Genomic DNA, 19588 nt, shown 5'->3' with positions numbered 1-19588 from the left:
AGAGGGGAGTGGGGGAGAGAGGAAAGAGGGAGGAGACGAGGAAGGAGGAGAGGAGGGGAGGGGAGAGAGATAAGGAGAGGAGGGAGAGGGGGAGAGAGGAGGGGAGGTAAGAGGGAAGAGGAGAGGAGAGTGTGAGGAGGGGAGGGGAGGTAAGCGAGAGGAGAGGAGAGTGTGAGGAGGGGAGGGGAGGTAAGAGAGGGAAGAGGAGAGGAGAGGATACGAGAGGAGAGAGAGATAAGGAGAAGAGGGGAGAGGGGGAGGGAGGAGGGGAGAGAGGGAAGAGGAGAGGAGAGGAGAGATGGAGGGGAAGTGAGGAAAGAGGGAGGAGGGGAGGGGAGAGAGAAAAAGTGTTGCTCGTTCTATACCTGCATGTCACCTATCAACCAGGTGTTCCTCTTTCTATACCTGCATGTCTCCTATCAACCAGGTGTTCCTCTTTCTATACCTGCATGTCTCCTATCAACCAGGTGTTCCTCTTTCTATACCTGCATGTCACCTATCAACCAGGTGTTCCTCTTTCTATACCTGCATGTCACCTATCAACCAGGTGTTCCTCTTTCTATACCTGCATGTCTCCTATCAACCAGGTGTTCCTCTTTCTTTACCTGCATGTCACCTATCAACCAGGTGTTCCTCTTTCTTTACCTGCATGTCACCTATCAACCAGGTGTTCCTCTTTCTATACCTGCATGTCACCTATCAACCAGGTGTTCCTCGTTATATACCTGCATGTCACCTATCAACCAGGTGTTCCTCTTTCTTTACCTGCATGTCACCTATCAACCAGGTGTTCCTCTTTCTATACCTGCATGTCACCTATCAACCAGGTGTTCCTCGTTATATACCTGCATGTCACCTATCAACCAGGTGTTCCTCTTTCTTTACCTGCATGTCACCTATCAACAGGTGTTCCTCTTTCTATACCTGCATGTCTCCTATCAAACAGGTGTTCCTCTTTCTTTACCTGCATGTCACCTATCAACCAGGTGTTCCTCTTTCTATACCTGCATGTCACCTATCAACCAGGTGTTCCTCGTTATATACCTGCATGTCACCTATCAACCAGGTGTTCCTCTTTCTTTACCTGCATGTCACCTATCAACAGGTGTTCCTCTTTCTATACCTGCATGTCTCCTATCAACCAGGTGATCCTCTTTCTATACCTGCATGTCACCTATCAACCAGGTGTTCCTCTTTCTATACCTGCATGTCTCCTATCAACCAGGTGTTCCTCTTTCTATACCTGCATGTCTCCTATCAACCAGGTGTTCCTCTTTCTATACCTGCATGTCTCCTATCAACCAGGTGTTCCTCTTTCTTTACCTGCATGTCACCTATAAACAGGTGTTCCTCTTTCTATACCTGCATGTCTCCTATCAACCAGGTGTTCCTCTTTCTTTACCTGCATGTCACCTATCAACAGGTGTTCCTCTTTCTATACCTGCATGTCTCCTATCAACCAGGTGTTCCTCTTTCTTTACCTGCATGTCACCTATCAACAGGTGTTCCTCTTTCTATACCTGCATGTCTCCTATCAACCAGGTGTTCCTCTTTCTATACCTGCATGTCTCCTATCAACCAGGTGTTCCTCTTTCTATACCTGCATGTCTCCTATCAACCAGGTGTTCCTCTTTCTATACCTGCATGTCTCCTATCAACCAGGTGTTCCTCTTTCTATACCTGCATGTCTCCTAACAACCAGGTGTTCCTCTTTCTATACCTGCATGTCACCTATCAACCAGGTGTTCCTCTTTCTATACCTGCATGTCACCTATCAACCAGGTGTTCCTCTTTCTTTACCTGCATGTCACCTATCAACCAGGTGTTCCTCTTTCTATACCTCCATGTCTCCTATCAACCAGGTGTTCCTCTTTCTATACCTGCATGTCACCTATCAACCAGGTGTTCCTCTTTCTTTACCTGCATGTCACCTATCAACAGGTGTTCCTCTTTCTATACCTGCATGTCACCTATCAACCAGGTGTTCCTCTTTCTATACCTGCATGTCTCCTATCAACCAGGTGTTCCTCTTTCTATACCTGCATGTCTCCTATCAACCAGGTGTTCCTCTTTCTATACCTGCATGTCTCCTATCAACCAGGTGTTCCTCTTTCTATACCTGCATGTCACCTATCAACCAGGTGTTCCTCTTTCTATACCTGCATGTCACCTATCAACAGGTGTTCCTCTTTCTATACCTGCATGTCACCTATCAACCAGGTGTTCCTCTTTCTTTACCTGCATGTCACCTATCAACCAGGTGTTCCTCTTTCTATACCTGCATGTCACCTATCAACCAGGTGTTCCTCTTTCTATACCTGCATGTCACCTATCAACCAGGTGTTCCTCTGTCTTTACCTGCATGTCACCTATCAACCAGGTGTTCCTCTTTCTTTACCTGCATGTCACCTATCAACCAGGTGTTCCTCTTTCTATACCTGCATGTCACCTATCAACCAGGTGTTCCTCTGTCTTTACCTGCATGTCACCTATCAACAGGTGTTCCTCTTTCTATACCTGCATGTCACCTATCAACCAGGTGTTCCTCTTTCTATACCTGCATGTCTCCTATCAACCAGGTGTTCCTCTCTCTTTACCTGCATGTCACCTATCAACAGGTGTTCCTCTTTCTATACCTGCATGTCTCCTATCAACCAGGTGTTCCTCTTTCTATACCTGCATGTCTCCTATCAACCAGGTGTTCCTCTTTCTTTACCTGCATGTCACCTATCAACCAGGTGTTCCTCTTTCTATACCTGCATGTCACCTATCAACCAGGTGTTCCTCTTTCTATACCTGCATGTCACCTATCAACAGGTGTTCCTCTTTCTATACCTGCATGTCACCTATCAACCAGGTGTTCCTCTTTCTTTACCTGCATGTCACCTATCAACCAGGTGTTCCTCTTTCTATACCTGCATGTCTCCTATCAACCAGGTGTTCCTCTTTCTTTACCTGCATGTCACCTATCAACAGGTGTTCCTCTTTCTATACCTGCATGTCTCCTATCAACCAGGTGTTCCTCTTTCTATACCTGCATGTCTCCTATCAACCAGGTGTTCCTCTTTCTATACCTGCATGTCTCCTATCAACCAGGTGTTCCTCTTTCTATACCTGCATGTCACCTATCAACCAGGTGTTCCTCTTTCTATACCTGCATGTCTCCTATCAACCAGGTGTTCCTCTTTCTATACCTGCATGTCACCTATCAACCAGGTGTTCCTCTTTCTATACCTGCATGTCTCCTATCAACCAGGTGTTCCTCTTTCTATACCTGCATGTCACCTATCAACCAGGTGTTCCTCTTTCTATACCTGCATGTCACCTATCAACCAGGTGTTCCTCTGTCTTTACCTGCATGTCACCTATCAACAGGTGTTCCTCTTTCTATACCTGCATGTCACCTATCAACCAGGTGTTCCTCTTTCTATACCTGCATGTCACCTATCAACCAGGTCTGTTATTTTGTTTAACTTGAATTGACAAACTACTGCACATAAAACAGCTCCATAACCATGTTTCTCATTTTTACGTACATTACCTAATTAAAATGTCCATCTCACCTGATTTGCTGTAGGTAGGTCTCGAGGGAATATAGTCCAGAGAAGATGGATAGATGACTCCTTTCTTAGGCTTACCAACTAAGACAACAACAACAATTCAGAAATGGATCAGGCAACATCTAAAGACATTGGAGGTCGTACGTACAGTGGCTGATAATGTTTATACTGTGTTATCAGAAGGAATCACTAGCCTGGCAAAACATGTGGTACAACAGCAAGCGAAGCTGGGCTACATGAGCTAAGCTGGGCTACATGAGCTAAGCTAGGCTACATGAGCTAAGCTGGGCTACATGAGCTAAGCTAGGCTACATGAGCTAAGCTGGGCTACATGAGCTAAGCTAGGCTACATGAGCTAAGCTGGGCTACATGAGCTAAGCTGGGTTACATGAGCTAAGCTAGGCTACATGAGCTAAGCTAGGCTACATGAGCTAAGCTAGGCTACGGGAGCCTGCCTTGTTAGCCAGGCTAAGATCGATTGGTTAATTGATTGATTACCTGAGACAACGAAGGACTCTCTCCACTTGGGCAGAGACAGAGATCGGAGCCCGTGGGAGTTAGAGCCTTTATAGATGTTCTGTCCAGCCATCTTCCTAACAATCACTTTACCCCCTGAGTTAGTGATGACACCGCTGTAGACAAAAATAACACCATCACACACATATTTCCTATAAACCGCAGCTTCTAAAAACTCTTGCACACTGTCCAAACAATGCCCAACAAACTTGAATTAGAGGAAGGCTAGGGCAAGAATACTACAGTACTTAACATGTCCTGTACTGACCTGTGTATGGTGTTGTAGTGAACCCATACTGACCTGTGTATGGTGTTGTAGTGAACCCGTACTGACCTGTGTATGGTGTTGTAGTGAACCCGTACTGACCTGTGTATGGTGTTGTAGTGAACCCGTACTGACCTGTGTATGGTGTTGTAGTGAACCCATACTGACCTGTGTATGGTGTTGTACTGACCTGTGTATGGTGTTGTAGTGAACCCATACTGACCTGTGTATGGTGTTGTAGTGAACCCGTACTGACCTGTGTATGGTGTTGTAGTGAACCCGTACTGACCTGTGTATGGTGTTATAGTGACCTGTGTATGGTGTTGTAGTGAACCCATACTGACCTGTGTATGGTGTTGTAGTGAACCCGTACTGAACTGTGTATGGTGTTGTACTGACCTGTGTATGGTGTTGTAGTGAACCCATACTGACCTGTGTATGGTGTTGTACTGACCTGTGTATGGTGTTGTACTGACCTGTGTATGGTGTTGTAGTGAACCCGTACTGACCTGTGTATGGTGTTGTAGTGAACCCATACTGACCTGTGTATGGCGTTGTAGTGAACCCTGTGTATGGTGTTGTAGTGAACCCGTACTGACCTGTGTATGGTGTTGTAGTGAACCCGTACTGACCTGTAGTGAACCCGTACTGACCTGTGGTGTTGTAGTGAACCCATACTGACCTGTGTATGGTGTTGTACTGACCTGTGTATGGTGTTGTAGTGAACCCGTACTGACCTGTGTATGGTGTTGTAGTGAACCCGTACTGACCTGTGTATGGCGTTGTAGTGAACCCGTACTGACCTGTGTATGGTGTTGTACTGACCTGTGTATGGTGTTGTAGTGAACCCGTACTGACCTGTGTATGGTGTTGTACTGACCTGTGTATGGTGTTGTACTGACCTGTGTATGGTGTTGTAGTGAACCCATACTGACCTGTGTATGGTGTTGTAGTGAACCCGTACTGACCTGTGTATGGTGTTGTAGTGAACCCATACTGACCTGTGTATGGTGTTGTAGTGAACCCGTACTGACCTGTGTATGGTGTTGTAGTGAACCCGTACTGACCTGTGTATGGTGTTGTAGTGAACCCGTACTGACCTGTGTATGGTGTTGTAGTGAACCCGTACTGACCTGTGTATGGTGTTGTAGTGAACCCATACTGACCTGTGTATGGTGTTGTACTGACCTGTGTATGGTGTTGTAGTGAACCCGTACTGACCTGTGTATGGTGTTGTACTGACCTGTGTATGGTGTTGTAGTGAACCCGTACTGACCTGTGTATGGTGTTGTAGTGAACCCATACTGACCTGTGTATGGTGTTGTAGTGAACCCGTACTGACCTGTGTAACCCGTACTGACCTGTGTATGGTGTTGTAGTGAACCCGTACTGACCTGTGTATGGTGTTGTAGTGAACCCGTACTGACCTGTGTATGGTGTTGTAGTGAACCCGTACTGACCTGTGTATGGTGTTGTAGTGAACCCGTACTGACCTGTGTATGGTGTTGTAGTGAACCCGTACTGACCTGTGTATGGTGTTGTAGTGACCTGTGTATGGTGTTGTACTGACCTGTGTATGGTGTTGTAGTGAACCTGTGTATGGTGTTGTAGTGAACCCGTACTGACCTGTGTATGGTGTTGTAGTGAACCCATACTGACCTGTGTATGGTGTTGTAGTGAACCCGTGACCTGTGTATGGTGTTGTAGTGACCTGTGTATGGTGTTGTAGTGAACCTGTGTATGGTGTTGTAGTGAACCCGTACTGACCTGTGTATGGTGTTGTAGTGAACCCGTACTGACCTGTGTATGGTGTTGTAGTGAACCTGTGACCTATGGTGTTGTAGTGAACTGACCTGTGTATGGTGTTGTAGTGAACCCGTACTGACCTGTGTATGGTGTTGTAGTGAACCCGTACTGACCTGTGTATGGTGTTGTAGTGAACCCATACTGACCTGTGTATGGTGTTGTAGTGAACCCGTACTGACCTGTGTATGGTGTTGTAGTGAACCCGTACTGACCTGTGTATGGTGTTGTAGTGAACCCGTACTGACCTGTGTATGGTGTTGTAGTGAACCCGTACTGACCTGTGTATGGTGTTGTAGTGAACCCGTACTGACCTGTGTATGGTGTTGTAGTGAACCCGTACTGACCCTGTGTATGGTATGGTTGTAGTGAACCCGTACTGACCTGTGTATGGTGTTGTAGTGAACTGACCTGTGTACTGACCTGTGTATGGCGTTGTAGTGAACCCGTACTGACCTGTGTATGGCGTTGTAGTGAACTGTGTATGGTGTTGTAGTGAATACTGACCTGTGTATGGGTTGTAGTGTACTGACCTGTGTATGGGTGTTGTACTGACCTGTGTATGGTGTTGTAGTGGTGTTGTACTGACCTGTGTATGGTGTTGTAGTGAACCCGTACTGACCTGTGTATGGTGTTGTAGTGAACCCGTTGTAGTGTACTGACCTGTGTATGGTGTTGTAGTGAACCCGTACTGACCTGTGTATGGTGTTGTAGTGAACCCGTACTGACCTGTGTATGGTGTTGTAGTGAACCCGTACTGACCTGTGTACCTGTGTATGTTGTGTGAACCCGTACTGACCTGTGTATGGTGTTGTAGTGAACCCGTACTGACCTGTGTATGGTGTTGTAGTGAACCCATACTGACCTGTGTATGGTGTTGTAGTGAACCCGTACTGACCTGTGTATGGTGTTGTAGTGAACCCGTACTGACCTGTGTATGGTGTTGTAGTGACTGACCTGTGTATGGTGTTGTAGTGTACTGACCTGTGTATGGTGTTGTAGTGAACCCGTACTGACCTGTGTATGGTGTTGTAGTGGTGTTGTACTGACCTGTGTATGGTGTTGTACTGACCTGTGTATGGTGTTGTAGTGAACCCATACTGACCTGTGTATGGTGTTGTAGTGTTGTACTGACCTGTGTATGGTGTTGTAGTGAACCCGTACTGACCTGTGTATGGTGTTGTAGTGAACCCTGTGTACTGACCTGTGTATGGTGTGTATGGACCTGTTGTAGTGAACCCGTACTGACCTGTGTATGGTGTTGTAGTGAACTGACCTGTGTATGGTGTTGTACTGACCTGTGTATGGTGTTGTAGTGAACCCGTACTGACCTGTGTATGGTGTTGTAGTGAACCCATACTGACCTGTGTATGGTGTTGTAGTGAACCCGTACTGACCTGTGTATGGTGTTGTAGTGACCTGTGTATGGTGTTGTACTGACCTGTGTATGGTGTTGTAGTGAACCCATACTGACCTGTGTATGGTGTTGTAGTGAACCCGTACTGACCTGTGTATGGTGTTGTAGTGAACCCGTACTGACCTGTGTATGGTGTTGTAGTGTACTGACCTGTGTATGGTGTTGTAGTGAAGTACTGTACTGACCTGTGTATGGTGTTGTAGTGAACCCGTACTGACCTGTGTATGGTGTTGTAGTGACCTGTGTACTGACCTGTGTATGGTGTTGTAGTGAACCCGTACTGACCTGTGTATGGTGTTGTAGTGAACCCGTACTGACCTGTGTATGGTGTTAGTGAACCCGTACTGACCTGTGTATGGTGTTGTAGTGTACTGACCTGTGACCTGTGTATGGTGTTGTAGTGAACCCGTACTGACCTGTGTATGGTGTTGTAGTGAACCCGTACTGACCTGTGTATGGTGTTGTAGTGAACCCGTACTGACCTGTGTATGGTGTTGTAGTGAACCCGTACTGACCTGTGTATGGTGTTGTAGTGAACCCGTACTGACCTGTGTATGGTGTTGTAGTGAACCCGTACTGACCTGTGTATGGTGTTGTAGTGAACCCGTACTGACCTGTGTATGGCGTTGTAGTGAACCCGTACTGACCTGTGTATGGTGTTGTAGTGAACCCGTACTGACCTGTGTATGGTGTTGTAGTGACCTGTGTATGGTGTTGTAGTGAACCCGTACTGACCTGTGTATGGTGTTGTAGTGTACTGACCTGTGTATGGTGTTGTAGTGAACCCGTACTGACCTGTGTATGGTGTTGTAGTGACCTGTGTATGGTGTTGTACTGACCTGTGTATGGTGTTGTAGTGAACCCATACTGACCTGTGTATGGTGTTGTAGTGAACCCGTACTGACCTGTGTATGGTGTTGTAGTGACCTGTGTATGGTGTTGTAGTGACCTGTGTATGGTGTTGTACTGACCTGTGTATGGTGTTGTAGTGAACCCGTACTGACCTGTGTATGGTGTTGTAGTGAACCCGTACTGACCTGTGTATGGTGTTGTAGTGAACCCGTACTGACCTGTGTATGGTGTTGTAGTGAACCCGTACTGACCTGTGTATGGTGTTGTAGTGAACCCGTACTGACCTGTGTATGGTGTTGTAGTGACCTGTGTATGGTGTTGTAGTGAACCCGTACTGACCTGTGTATGGTGTTGTAGTGAACCCGTACTGACCTGTGTATGGTGTTGTAGTGAACCCGTACTGACCTGTGTATGGTGTTGTAGTGAACCCGTACTGTATGGTGTGAACCCTACTGTGTATGGGTTGTAGTGAACCCATACTGACCTGTGTATGGTGTAGTGTACTGACCTGTGTATGGTGTGTAGTGAACCCACTTGTATGGTGTTGTAGTGAACCCGTACTGACCTGTGTATGGCGTTGTAGTGAACCCATACTGACCTGTGTATGGTGTTGTAGTGAACCCGTACTGACCTGTGTATGGTGTTGTAGTGAACCCATACTGACCTGTGTATGGTGTTGTAGTGAACCCGTACTGACCTGTGTATGGTGTTGTAGTGAACCCGTACTGACCTGTGTATGGTGTTGTACTGACCTGTGTATGGTGTTGTACTGACCTGTGTATGGTGTTGTAGTGAACCCGTACTGACCTGTGTATGGTGTTGTAGTGAACCCGTACTGACCTGTGTATGGTGTTGTACTGACCTGTGTATGGTGTTGTAGTGAACCCGTACTGACCTGTGTATGGTGTTGTACTGACCTGTGTATGGCAGCGTACTGACCTGTGTATGGTGTTGTACTGACCTGTGTATGGCAGCGTACTGACCTGTGTATGGTGTTGTACTGACCTGTGTATGGTGTTGAGTGAACCCGTACTGACCTGTGTATGGTGTTGTAGTGAACCTGTGTATGACCTGTTGTATGACCTGTGTTGTATGGTGTTGTAGTGAACCCGTACTGACCTGTGTATGGTGTTGTAGTGAACCCGTACTGACCTGTGTATGGTGTTGTAGTGAACCCGTACTGACCTGTGTATGGTGTTGTAGTGAACCCGTACTGACCTGTGTATGGTGTTGTAGTGAACCCGTACTGACCTGTGTATGGCGTTGTAGTGAACCCGTACTGACCTGTGTATGGTGTTGTAGTGACCTGTGTATGGTGTTGTACTGACCTGTGTATTGTAGTGAACCCGTACTGACCTGTGTATGGTGTTGTAGTGAACCCATACTGACCTGTGTATGGTGTTGTAGTGAACCCGTACTGACCTGTGTATGGTGTTGTAGTGAACCCGTACTGACCTGTGTATGGTGTTGTAGTGAACCCGTACTGACCTGTGTATGGTGTTGTAGTTGTACTGACCTGTGTATGGTGTTGTAGTGAACCCGTACTGACCTGTGTATGGTGTTGTAGTGTGTACTGACCTGTGTATGGTGTTGTGAACCCATACTGACCTGTGTATGGTGTTGTAGTGAACCCGTACTGACCTGTGTATGGTGTTGGTGTGACCTGTGTATGGTGTTGTAGTGAACCCATACTGACCTGTGTATGGTGTTGTAGTGAACCCGTACTGACCTGTGTATGGTGTTGTAGTGAACCCGTACTGACCTGTGTATGGTGTTGTAGTGAACCCGTACTGACCTGTGTATGGTGTTGTAGTGAACCCGTACGTTGTAGTGAACCTGACCTGTGTATGGTGTTGTAGTGAACCCGTACTGACCTGTGTATGGTGTTGTAGTGAACCCGTACTGACCTGTGTATGGTGTTGTAGTGAACCCGTACTGACCTGTGTATGGTGTTGTACTGACCTGTGTATGGTGTTGTAGTGAACCCGTACTGACCTGTGTATGGTGTTGTAGTGAACCCATACTGACCTGTGTATGGTGTTGTAGTGAACCCGTACTGACCTGTGTACTGACCTGTGTATGTTGTTAGTGAACCCGTACTGACCTGTGTATGGTGTTGTAGTGAACCCGTACTGACCTGTGTATGGTGTTGTAGTGAACCCGTACTGACCTGTGTATGGCGTTGTAGTGAACCCGTACTGACCTGTGTATGGTGTTGTAGTGAACCCGTACTGACCTGTGTATGGTGTTGTAGTGAACCCGTACTGACCTGTGTATGGTGTTGTAGTGAACCCGTGACCTGTGTATGGTGTTGTAGTGAACCCGTACTGACCTGTGTATGGTGTTGTAGTGAACCCATACTGACCTGTGTATGGGTTGTTGTAGTGACTGACCTGTGTACTGACCTGTGTATGGTGTTGTAGTGTGTATGACCTGTGTATGGTGTTGTAGTGAACCCATACTGACCTGTGTATGGTGTTGTAGTGAACCCGTACTGACCTGTGTATGGTGTTGTAGTGAACCCATACTGACCTGTGTATGGTGTTGTAGTGAACCCGTACTGACCTGTGTATGGTGTTGTAGTGAACCCCCGTACTGACCTGTGTATGGTGTTGTACCTGTGACCCCGTACTGACCTGTGTATGGTGTTGTAGTGAACCCGTACTGACCTGTGTATGGTGTTGTAGTGAACCCGTACTGACCTGTGTATGGTGTTGTAGTGAACCCGTACTGACCTGTGTATGGTGTTGTAGTGAACCCGTACTGACCTGTGTAGTGGTGTTGTACTGACCTGTGAACCTGTGTATGGTGTTGTACTGACCTGTGTATGGTGTTGTAGTGAACCCGTACTGACCTGTGTATGGTGTTGTAGTGAACCCGTACTGACCTGTGTATGGTGTTGTAGTGAACCCGTACTGACCTGTGTATGGTGTTGTAGTGTTGACCTGTGTATGGTGTTGAGTGAACCCGTACTGACCTGTGTATGGTGTTGTAGTGAACCCGTACTGACCTGTGTATGGTGTTGTAGTGAACCCGTACTGACCTGTGTATGGCGTTGTAGTGAACCCGTACTGACCTGTGTATGGTGTTGTACTGAACCTGTGTATGGCGTTGTAGTGAACCCGTACTGACCTGTGTATGGCGTTGTAGTGAACCCGTACTGACCTGTGTATGGTGTTGTAGTGAAACCTGTGTATGGTGTTGTAGTGAACCCGTACTGACCTGTGTATGGTGTTGTACTGAGTGAACCCGTACTGGTGGTGTTGTAGTGAACCCGTACTGACCTGTGTATGGTGTTGTAGTGAACTGACCTGTGTAACCCATACTGACCTGGATGGTGTTGTAGTGAACGTATGACCTGTGTATGGTGTTGTGTGTATGTAGTGAACCCGTACTGACCTGTGTATGGTGTTGACAGTGTACTGACCTGTGTATGGTGTTGTACTGACCTGTGTATGGTGTTGTACTGACCTGTGTATGGCAGCGTACTGACCTGTGTATGGTGTTGTACTGACCTGTGTATGGCAGCGTACTGACCTGTGTATGGTGTTGTACTGACCTGTGTATGGCAGCGTACTGACCTGTGTATGGCAGCGTTACAGATGCTGGAGATGGAAGCGAAGACTCCTGTCCCATAAACCTGACTTTTTGTCTGTTTACAGTCAGACGGGCATTTAGCTATGAATTCTGGGAGGTTGATCTTCCCCGCCCGGACATCACACTCTATGGCTGGAACCACTGGAGAGGAGAGGAGGGGAGGGGTCAGGACATGACAGAGAGAATCAGTATAGAGGAGGGGAGGGGTCAGGACATGACAGGGAGAATCAGTATAGAGGAGGGGAGGGGTCAGGACATGACAGAGAGAATCAGTATAGAGGAGGGGAGGGGTCAGGACATGACAGGTATAGAGGAGAATCAGTATAGAGGAGGGGAGGGGTCAGGACATGACAGGAAGAATCAGTATAGAGGAGGGGAGGGGTCAGGAGAGAGAGAATCAGTATCAGTATGAGTATAGGAGGGAGGGGTCAGGACATGACAGAGAGAATCAGTATAGAGGAGGGGAGGGGTCAGGACATGACAGGAGAATCAGTATGAGGAGGGAGGGGGTCAGGACAGAGAGAATCAGTATAGAGGAGGGGAGGGGTCAGGACATGACAGGGAGAATCAGTATAGAGGAGGGGAGGGGTCAGGACATGACAGGGAGAATCAGTATAGAGGAGGGGAGGGGTCAGGACATGACAGAGAGAATCAGTATAGAGGAGGGGAGGGGTCAGGACATGACAGGAGAATCAGTATAGAGGAGGGGAGGGGTCAGGACATGACAGAGAGAATCAGTATAGAGGAGGGGAGGGGTCAGGACATGACAGAGAGAATCAGTATAGAGGAGGGGAGGGGTCAGGACATGACAGAGAGAATCAGTATAGAGGAGGGGAGGGGTCAGGACATGACAGAGAGAATCAGTATAGAGGAGGAGTATAGAGGAGGGGGAGGGGTCAGGACATGACAGAGAGAATCAGTATAGAGGAGGGGGGTCAGGACATGACAGGAGAATCAGGAGGGGTCATGACAGAGAGAATCAGTATAGAGGAGGGGAGGGGTCAGGACATGACAGGAGAATCAGTATAGAGGAGGGGAGGGGTCAGGACATGACAGAGAGAATCAGTATAGAGGAGGGGAGGGGTCAGGACATGACAGGAAGAATCAGTATAGAGGAGGGGAGGGGTCAGGACATGACAGAAGAATCAGTATAGAGGAGGGGAGGGGTCAGGACATGACAGAAGGAGAATCAGGACATGACAGAGAGAATCAGTATAGAGGAGGGGAGGGGAGGACATGACAGAGAATCAGTATAGAGGAGGGGAGGGGTCAGGACATGAGGGAGAATCAGTATAGAGGAGGGGGTCAGGACATGACAGAGAGAATCAGTATAGAGGAGTATAGGGAGGGGTCAGGACATGACAGGGAGAATCAGTATAGAGGAGGGGAGGGGGGTCAGGACATGACAGACATGAAGAATCAGTATAGAGGAGGGGAGGGGTCAGGACATGACAGGAGAGAATCAGTATAGAGGAGTATAGAGGGGAGGGGTCAGGACATGACAGAGAGAATCAGTATAGAGGAGGGGAGGGGTCAGGACATGACAGGAAGAATCAGTATAGAGGAGGGGAGGGGTCAGGACATGACAGAGAGAATCAGTATAGAGGAGGGAGGGGGGTCAGGAATGACATGAGAGAATCAGTATAGAGGAGGGAGGGGTCAGGACATGATAGGAGGTATAGGGGAGGGGGTCAGGACATGACAGAGAGAATCAGTATAGAGGAGGGGAGGGGTCAGGACATGACAGGGAGAATCAGTATAGAGGAGGGGAGGGGTCAGGACATGACAGGAAGAATCAGTATAGAGGAGGGGAGGGGTCAGGACATGACAGAGAGAATCAGTATAGAGGAGGGGTCAGGACATGAGGGGAATCAGGACATGACAGAGAGAATCAGTATAGAGGAGGGGAGGGGTCAGGACATGACAGTTAGAATCAGTATAGAGGAGGGGAGGGGTCAGGACATGACAGAGGGAGGGGTCAGACATGACAGAGGAGGGGAGGGGTCAGGACATGACAGGAATAATCAGTATAGAGGTGGGGATCAGACATGACAGGAGAATATAGAGGAGAGGAGGGGGGTCAGGACATGACAGGAAGAATCAGTATAGAGGTGGGGAGGGGTCAGGACATGACAGAGAGAATCAGTATAGAGGAGGGAGGGGTCAGGACATGACAGAGAGAATCAGTATAGAGGTGGGGAGGGGTCAGGACATAGAGGAGGGACAGGGAGAATCAGTATAGAGGAGGGGAGGGGTCAGGACATGACAGGAAGAATCAGTAGGAGGGGAGGGGTCAGGACATGACAGGAAGAATCAGTATAGAGGAGGGGAGGGGTCAGGACATGGAGAGGAGAAGAGTTAGAGGAGGAGGGGTCAGGACATGTCCAAAACCAAGCTGTACTGGGCTGGTCTGGTTACGGATCCACTACTGAACCAAACCAAGCTGTACTGGGCTGGTCTGGTTACGGATCCACTACTGAACCAAACCAAGCTGTACTGGGCTGTCCTGGTTACGGATCCACTACTGAACCAAACCAAGCTGTACTGGGCTGGAAATGACATAGCTGAGCCAGTTTAGGCCAACACTATAGTGTGAAAAGGTTATAAACCACTATTACCTTGTTTTGGTTTCTTGTTCTTGGATCCGTTTGGTTTGGCTTCACTTCCGCAGCTGAGTAGAAGGGCTAGAGGACAGTGAGTAATACACAGTATTTACATAGCTGTACTGAAACCCACATTCTTCACAATAGACTATCACAAACAGCTATCCCCACACAGTAACATATACGCCTGTTATAGCTGTTCACAGATTTACAGAATGTGGGTGTTCCTCCAATCCTCTATGATGTGACAAGAATACAGTAAAGAACAGGAAGGCCTGTTTATGCTCCCATTTCACCACTAACAGTAAGGCCTGTTTATGCTCCCAATTCACCACTAACAGTAAGGTCTGTTTATATTCCCAATTCACCTCTAACAGGAAGGCCTGTTTATGCTCCCAATTCACCACTAACAGTAAGGCCTGTTTATGGTCCCAGTTCACCACTAACAGTAAGGCCTGTTTATGCTCCCAATTCACCACTAACAGGAAGGCCTGTTTATGCTCGCAATTCACCACTAACAGGAAGGCCTGTTTATGCTCGCAATTCACCACTAACAGGAAGGCCTGTTTATGCTCCCAATTCAACGCTAACTTGAAGACCTGTTTATGCTCCCAATTCACCACTAACAGGAAGGCCTGTTTATGCTCCCAATTCACCACTAACAGTAAGGCCTGTTTATGCTCCCAATTCACCACTACCAGGAAGGCCTGTTTATGCTCCCAATTCACCACTAACAGTAAGGCCTGTTTATGCTCCCAATTCACCACTAACAGTAAGACCTGTTTATGCTCCCAATTCACCACTAACAGGAAGGCCTGTTTATGCTCCCAATTCACCACTAACAGTAAAACCTGTTTATGCTCCCAATTCACCACTAACAGTAAGGCCTGTTTATGCTCCCAATTCACCACTAACAGGAAGGCCTGTTTATGCTCCCAATTCACCACTAACAGGAAGGCCTGTTTATGCTCCAGATTCACCACTAACAGGAAGGCCTGTTTATACTCCCAATTCACCACTAACAGTAAGGCCTGTTTATGCTCCCAATTCACCACTAACAGTAAGGCCTGTTTATGCTCCCAATTCACCACTAACAGTAAGGCCTGTTTATGCTCCCAGTTCACCACTAACAGTAAGGCCTGTTTATGCTCCCAGTTCACCACTAACAGGAAGGCCTGTTTATGCTCCCAATTCAACGCTAACTTGAAGACCTGTTTATGCTCCCAATTCACCACTAACAGTAAGACCTGTTCAAGCTCCCAGTTCACCACTAACAGTAAGGCCTGTTTATGCTCCCAATTCACCGCTAACAGGAAGGCCTGTTTATGCTCCCAATTCACCACTAACAGGAAGGCCTGTTTATGCTCCCAATTCACCACTAACAGGAAGGCCTGTTTATGCTCCCAATTCACCACTAACAGGAAGTCGTGTTTATGCTCCCAATTCACCACTAACAGGAAGGCCTGTTTATGCTCCCAATTCACCACTAACAGGAAGGCCTGTTTATACTCCCAATTCACCACTAACAGGAAGGCCTGTTTATGCTCCCAATTCACCACTAACAGGAAGGCCTGTTTATGCTCCCAATTCACCACTAACAGGAAGTCGTGTTTATGCTCCCAATTCACCACTAACAGGAAGTCGTGTTTATGCTCCCAATTCACCACTAACAGGAAGTCGTGTTTATGCTCCCAATTCACCACTTTTTTGACAATGCTTCCATCTGAAACGGATCTTCGTCAGGTCAAACAGACTGAACATTCACATCCCAAAATATACACATTTCACCTCACATGACCATTACTCACAAGAGGCATGGTGTGTGTGGAAACAATTCATAATTAATCACAGAGATAAAGACGGAAAGTTAAAATAATACAGTAACCACATAATCATGATCTATATGTGTTGTACAATTACAGTAACCACATAATCATGATCTATATGTGTTGTACAATTACAGTAACCACATAATCATGATCTACATGTGTTGTACAATTACAGTAACCACATAATCATGATCTACATGTGTTGTACAATTACAGTAACCACATAATCATGATCTACATGTGTTGTACAATTACAGTAACCACATAATCATGATCTACATGTGTTGTACAATTACAGTAACCATATAATCATGATCTACATGTGTTGTACAATTACAGTAACCACATAATCATGATCTACATGTGTTGTACAATTACAGTAACCACATAATCATGATCTACATGTGTTGTACAATTACAGTGACCACATAATCAAAGTCTATATGTGTTGTACAATTACAGTAACCACATAATCATGATCTGCATGTGTTGTACAATTACAGTAACCATATAATCATGATCTACATGTGTTGTACAATTACAGTAACCATATAATCATGATCTACATGTGTTGTACAATTACAGTAACCACATAATCATGATCTATATGTGTTGTACAATTACAGTAACCACATAATCATGATCTACATGTGTTGTACAATTACAGTAACCACATAATCATGATCTACATGTGTTGTACAATTACAGTGACCACATAATCAAAGTCTATATGTGTTGTACAATTACAGTAACCACATAATCATGATCTGCATGTGTTGTACAATTACAGTAACCACATAATCAAAGTCTATATCTGTTGTACAATTACAGTAACCACATAATCAAAGTCTACATGTGTTGTACAATTACAGTAACCACATAATCATGATCTATATGTGTTGTACAATCACAGTAACCACATAATCATGATCTACATGTGTTGTACAATTACAGTAACCACATAATCATGATCTACATGTGTTGTGCAATTACAGTAACCACATAATCATGATCTACATGTGTTGTACAATTACAGTAACCACATAATCATGATCTATATGTGTTGTACAATTACAGTAACCACATAATCAAAGTCTATATGTGTTGTACAATTACAGTAACCACATAATCATGATCTACATGTGTTGTACAATTACAGTAACCACATAATCATGATCTACATGTGTTGTACAATTACAGTAACCACATAATCATGATCTACATGTGTTGTACAATTACAGTAACCACATAATCATGATCTACATGTGTTGTACAATTACAGTAACCACATAATCATGATCTACATGTGTTGTACAATTACAGTAACCACATAATCAAAGTCTATATGTGTTGTACAATTACAGTAACCACATAATCATGATCTACATGTGTTGTACAATTACAGTAACCATATAATCATGATCTACATGCGTTGTACAATTACAGTAACCACATAGTCAAAGTCTATATGTGTTGTACAATTACAGTAACCACATAATCATGATCTACATGTGTTGTACAATTACAGTAACCACATAATCAAAGTCTACATGTGTTGTACAATTACAGTAACCACATAATCATGATCTATATGTGTTGTACAATTACAGTAACCACATAATCATGATCTACATGTGTTGTACAATTACAGTAACCACAAAATCATGATCTATATGTGTTGTACAATTACAGTAACCACATAATCATGATCTACATGTGTTGTACAATTACAGTAACCACATAATCATGATCTACATGTGTTGTACAATTACAGTAACCACATAATCATGATCTATATGTGTTGTACAATTACAGTAACCACATAATCATGATCTACATGTGTTGTACAATTACAGTAACCACATAATCATGATCTATATGTGTTGTACAATTACAGTAACCACATAATCATGATCTACATGTGTTGTACAATTACAGTAACCACATAATCATGATCTATATGTGTTGTACAATTACAGTAACCACATAATCATGACCTACATGTGTTGTACAATTACAGTAACCACATAATCATGATCTACATGTGTTGTACAATTACAGTAACCACATAATCATGATCTATATGTGTTGTACAATTACAGTAACCACATAATCATGATCTACATGCGTTGTACAATTACAGTAACCACATAATCATGATCTACATGTGTTGTACAATTACAGTAACCACATAATCATGATCTATATGTGTTGTACAATTACAGTAACCACATAATCATGATCTACATGTGTTGTACAATTACAGTAACCACATAATCATGATCTATATGTGTTGTACAATTACAGTAACCACATAATCATGATCTACATGTGTTGTACAATTACAGTAACCACATAATCATGATCTACATGTGTTGTACAATTACAGTAACCACAACAACCACAGATGACGAAAGACTTAACAGCAATGGTATTTTGGAAACATGTTCTCTATGGTTTATGTGTGTGTGCGTGTGCGTGCTTGCATGTGTGTGTTTGTTATGCGTGCATCCGTGTGTGTGTGTGTGTGTGTGTGTGTGTGTGTGTGTGCGTGTGTGTGTGTGCTAACCCCTACCCAGCCAGACAGCAGTGAGGGGTGCTCTGAGCAGCATGGTGCGGGGAGGTGGAAGGCTGCTGGTCTAGTCTGTTTGATGTCCTCCTAGAGCTGTCCTCGTAACTCACTCCCCCTGAGAGAGAGGGGGGGGGAGACAAAGAGGGGAGAGAGAGAAAGAGAGAGAGAGAGAGGGGTGAGACAAAGAGGGGAGAGAGAGAGAGAGAAAGAGAGAGGGAATGGAGAGAAAAAATTATATATTTTTATTGTCACGTACACCACATACTGTAGGTGCTGTGAAATGTGTTGTTTTACAGGGTCAGCCATGGGAGGGAGGGAGGGAGGGAGGGAGGGAGGGAGCCAGGGTCACACTCCAACACACTGAATCATCATCTACAAACAAAGCATGTGTGTTTAGTGAGTCCTCCAGATCAGCGGCAGTAGGGACCAGGGATGTTCTCTGTTTAATGAGTCCTCCAGATCAGAGGCAGTAGGGACCAGGGATGTTCTCTGTTTAGTGAGTCCACCAGATCAGAGGCAGTAGGGACCAGGGATGTTCTCTGTTTAGTGAGTCCTCCAGATCAGAGGCAGTAGG

General features: G+C 45.6%; 1 protein-coding gene across 5 annotated transcripts in view; it reads right to left on the bottom strand.

The window, feature by feature from the left end:
• vit (vitrin) overlaps positions 1–19588 on the bottom strand; it is a 98592-nt gene that overhangs the window by 46822 nt on the left and 32182 nt on the right. For all 5 annotated transcript variants that reach the window (XM_064924499.1, XM_064924496.1, XM_064924498.1 and 2 more), the window contains exons 2-6: positions 19018–19129; positions 14629–14694; positions 11995–12151; positions 4059–4192; positions 3564–3641 (exon numbers count right to left, since the gene is read on the bottom strand). In XM_064924499.1, the coding sequence (XP_064780571.1) occupies positions 3564–3641; positions 4059–4192; positions 11995–12151; positions 14629–14694; positions 19018–19054 (472 nt within the window). In that variant the 5' untranslated portion in view covers positions 19055–19129. The remainder of the gene's footprint in view (positions 1–3563; positions 3642–4058; positions 4193–11994; positions 12152–14628; positions 14695–19017; positions 19130–19588) is intronic.

The sequence above is a fragment of the Oncorhynchus masou genome, chromosome 18 (genome assembly GCF_036934945.1).
Source record: "Oncorhynchus masou masou isolate Uvic2021 chromosome 18, UVic_Omas_1.1, whole genome shotgun sequence".
Classification (NCBI taxonomy): domain Eukaryota; kingdom Metazoa; phylum Chordata; class Actinopteri; order Salmoniformes; family Salmonidae; genus Oncorhynchus; species Oncorhynchus masou.
The sequence above is the reverse complement of the archived record's forward strand: the minus strand, read 5'-3'. Positions and strand labels throughout refer to the sequence as shown.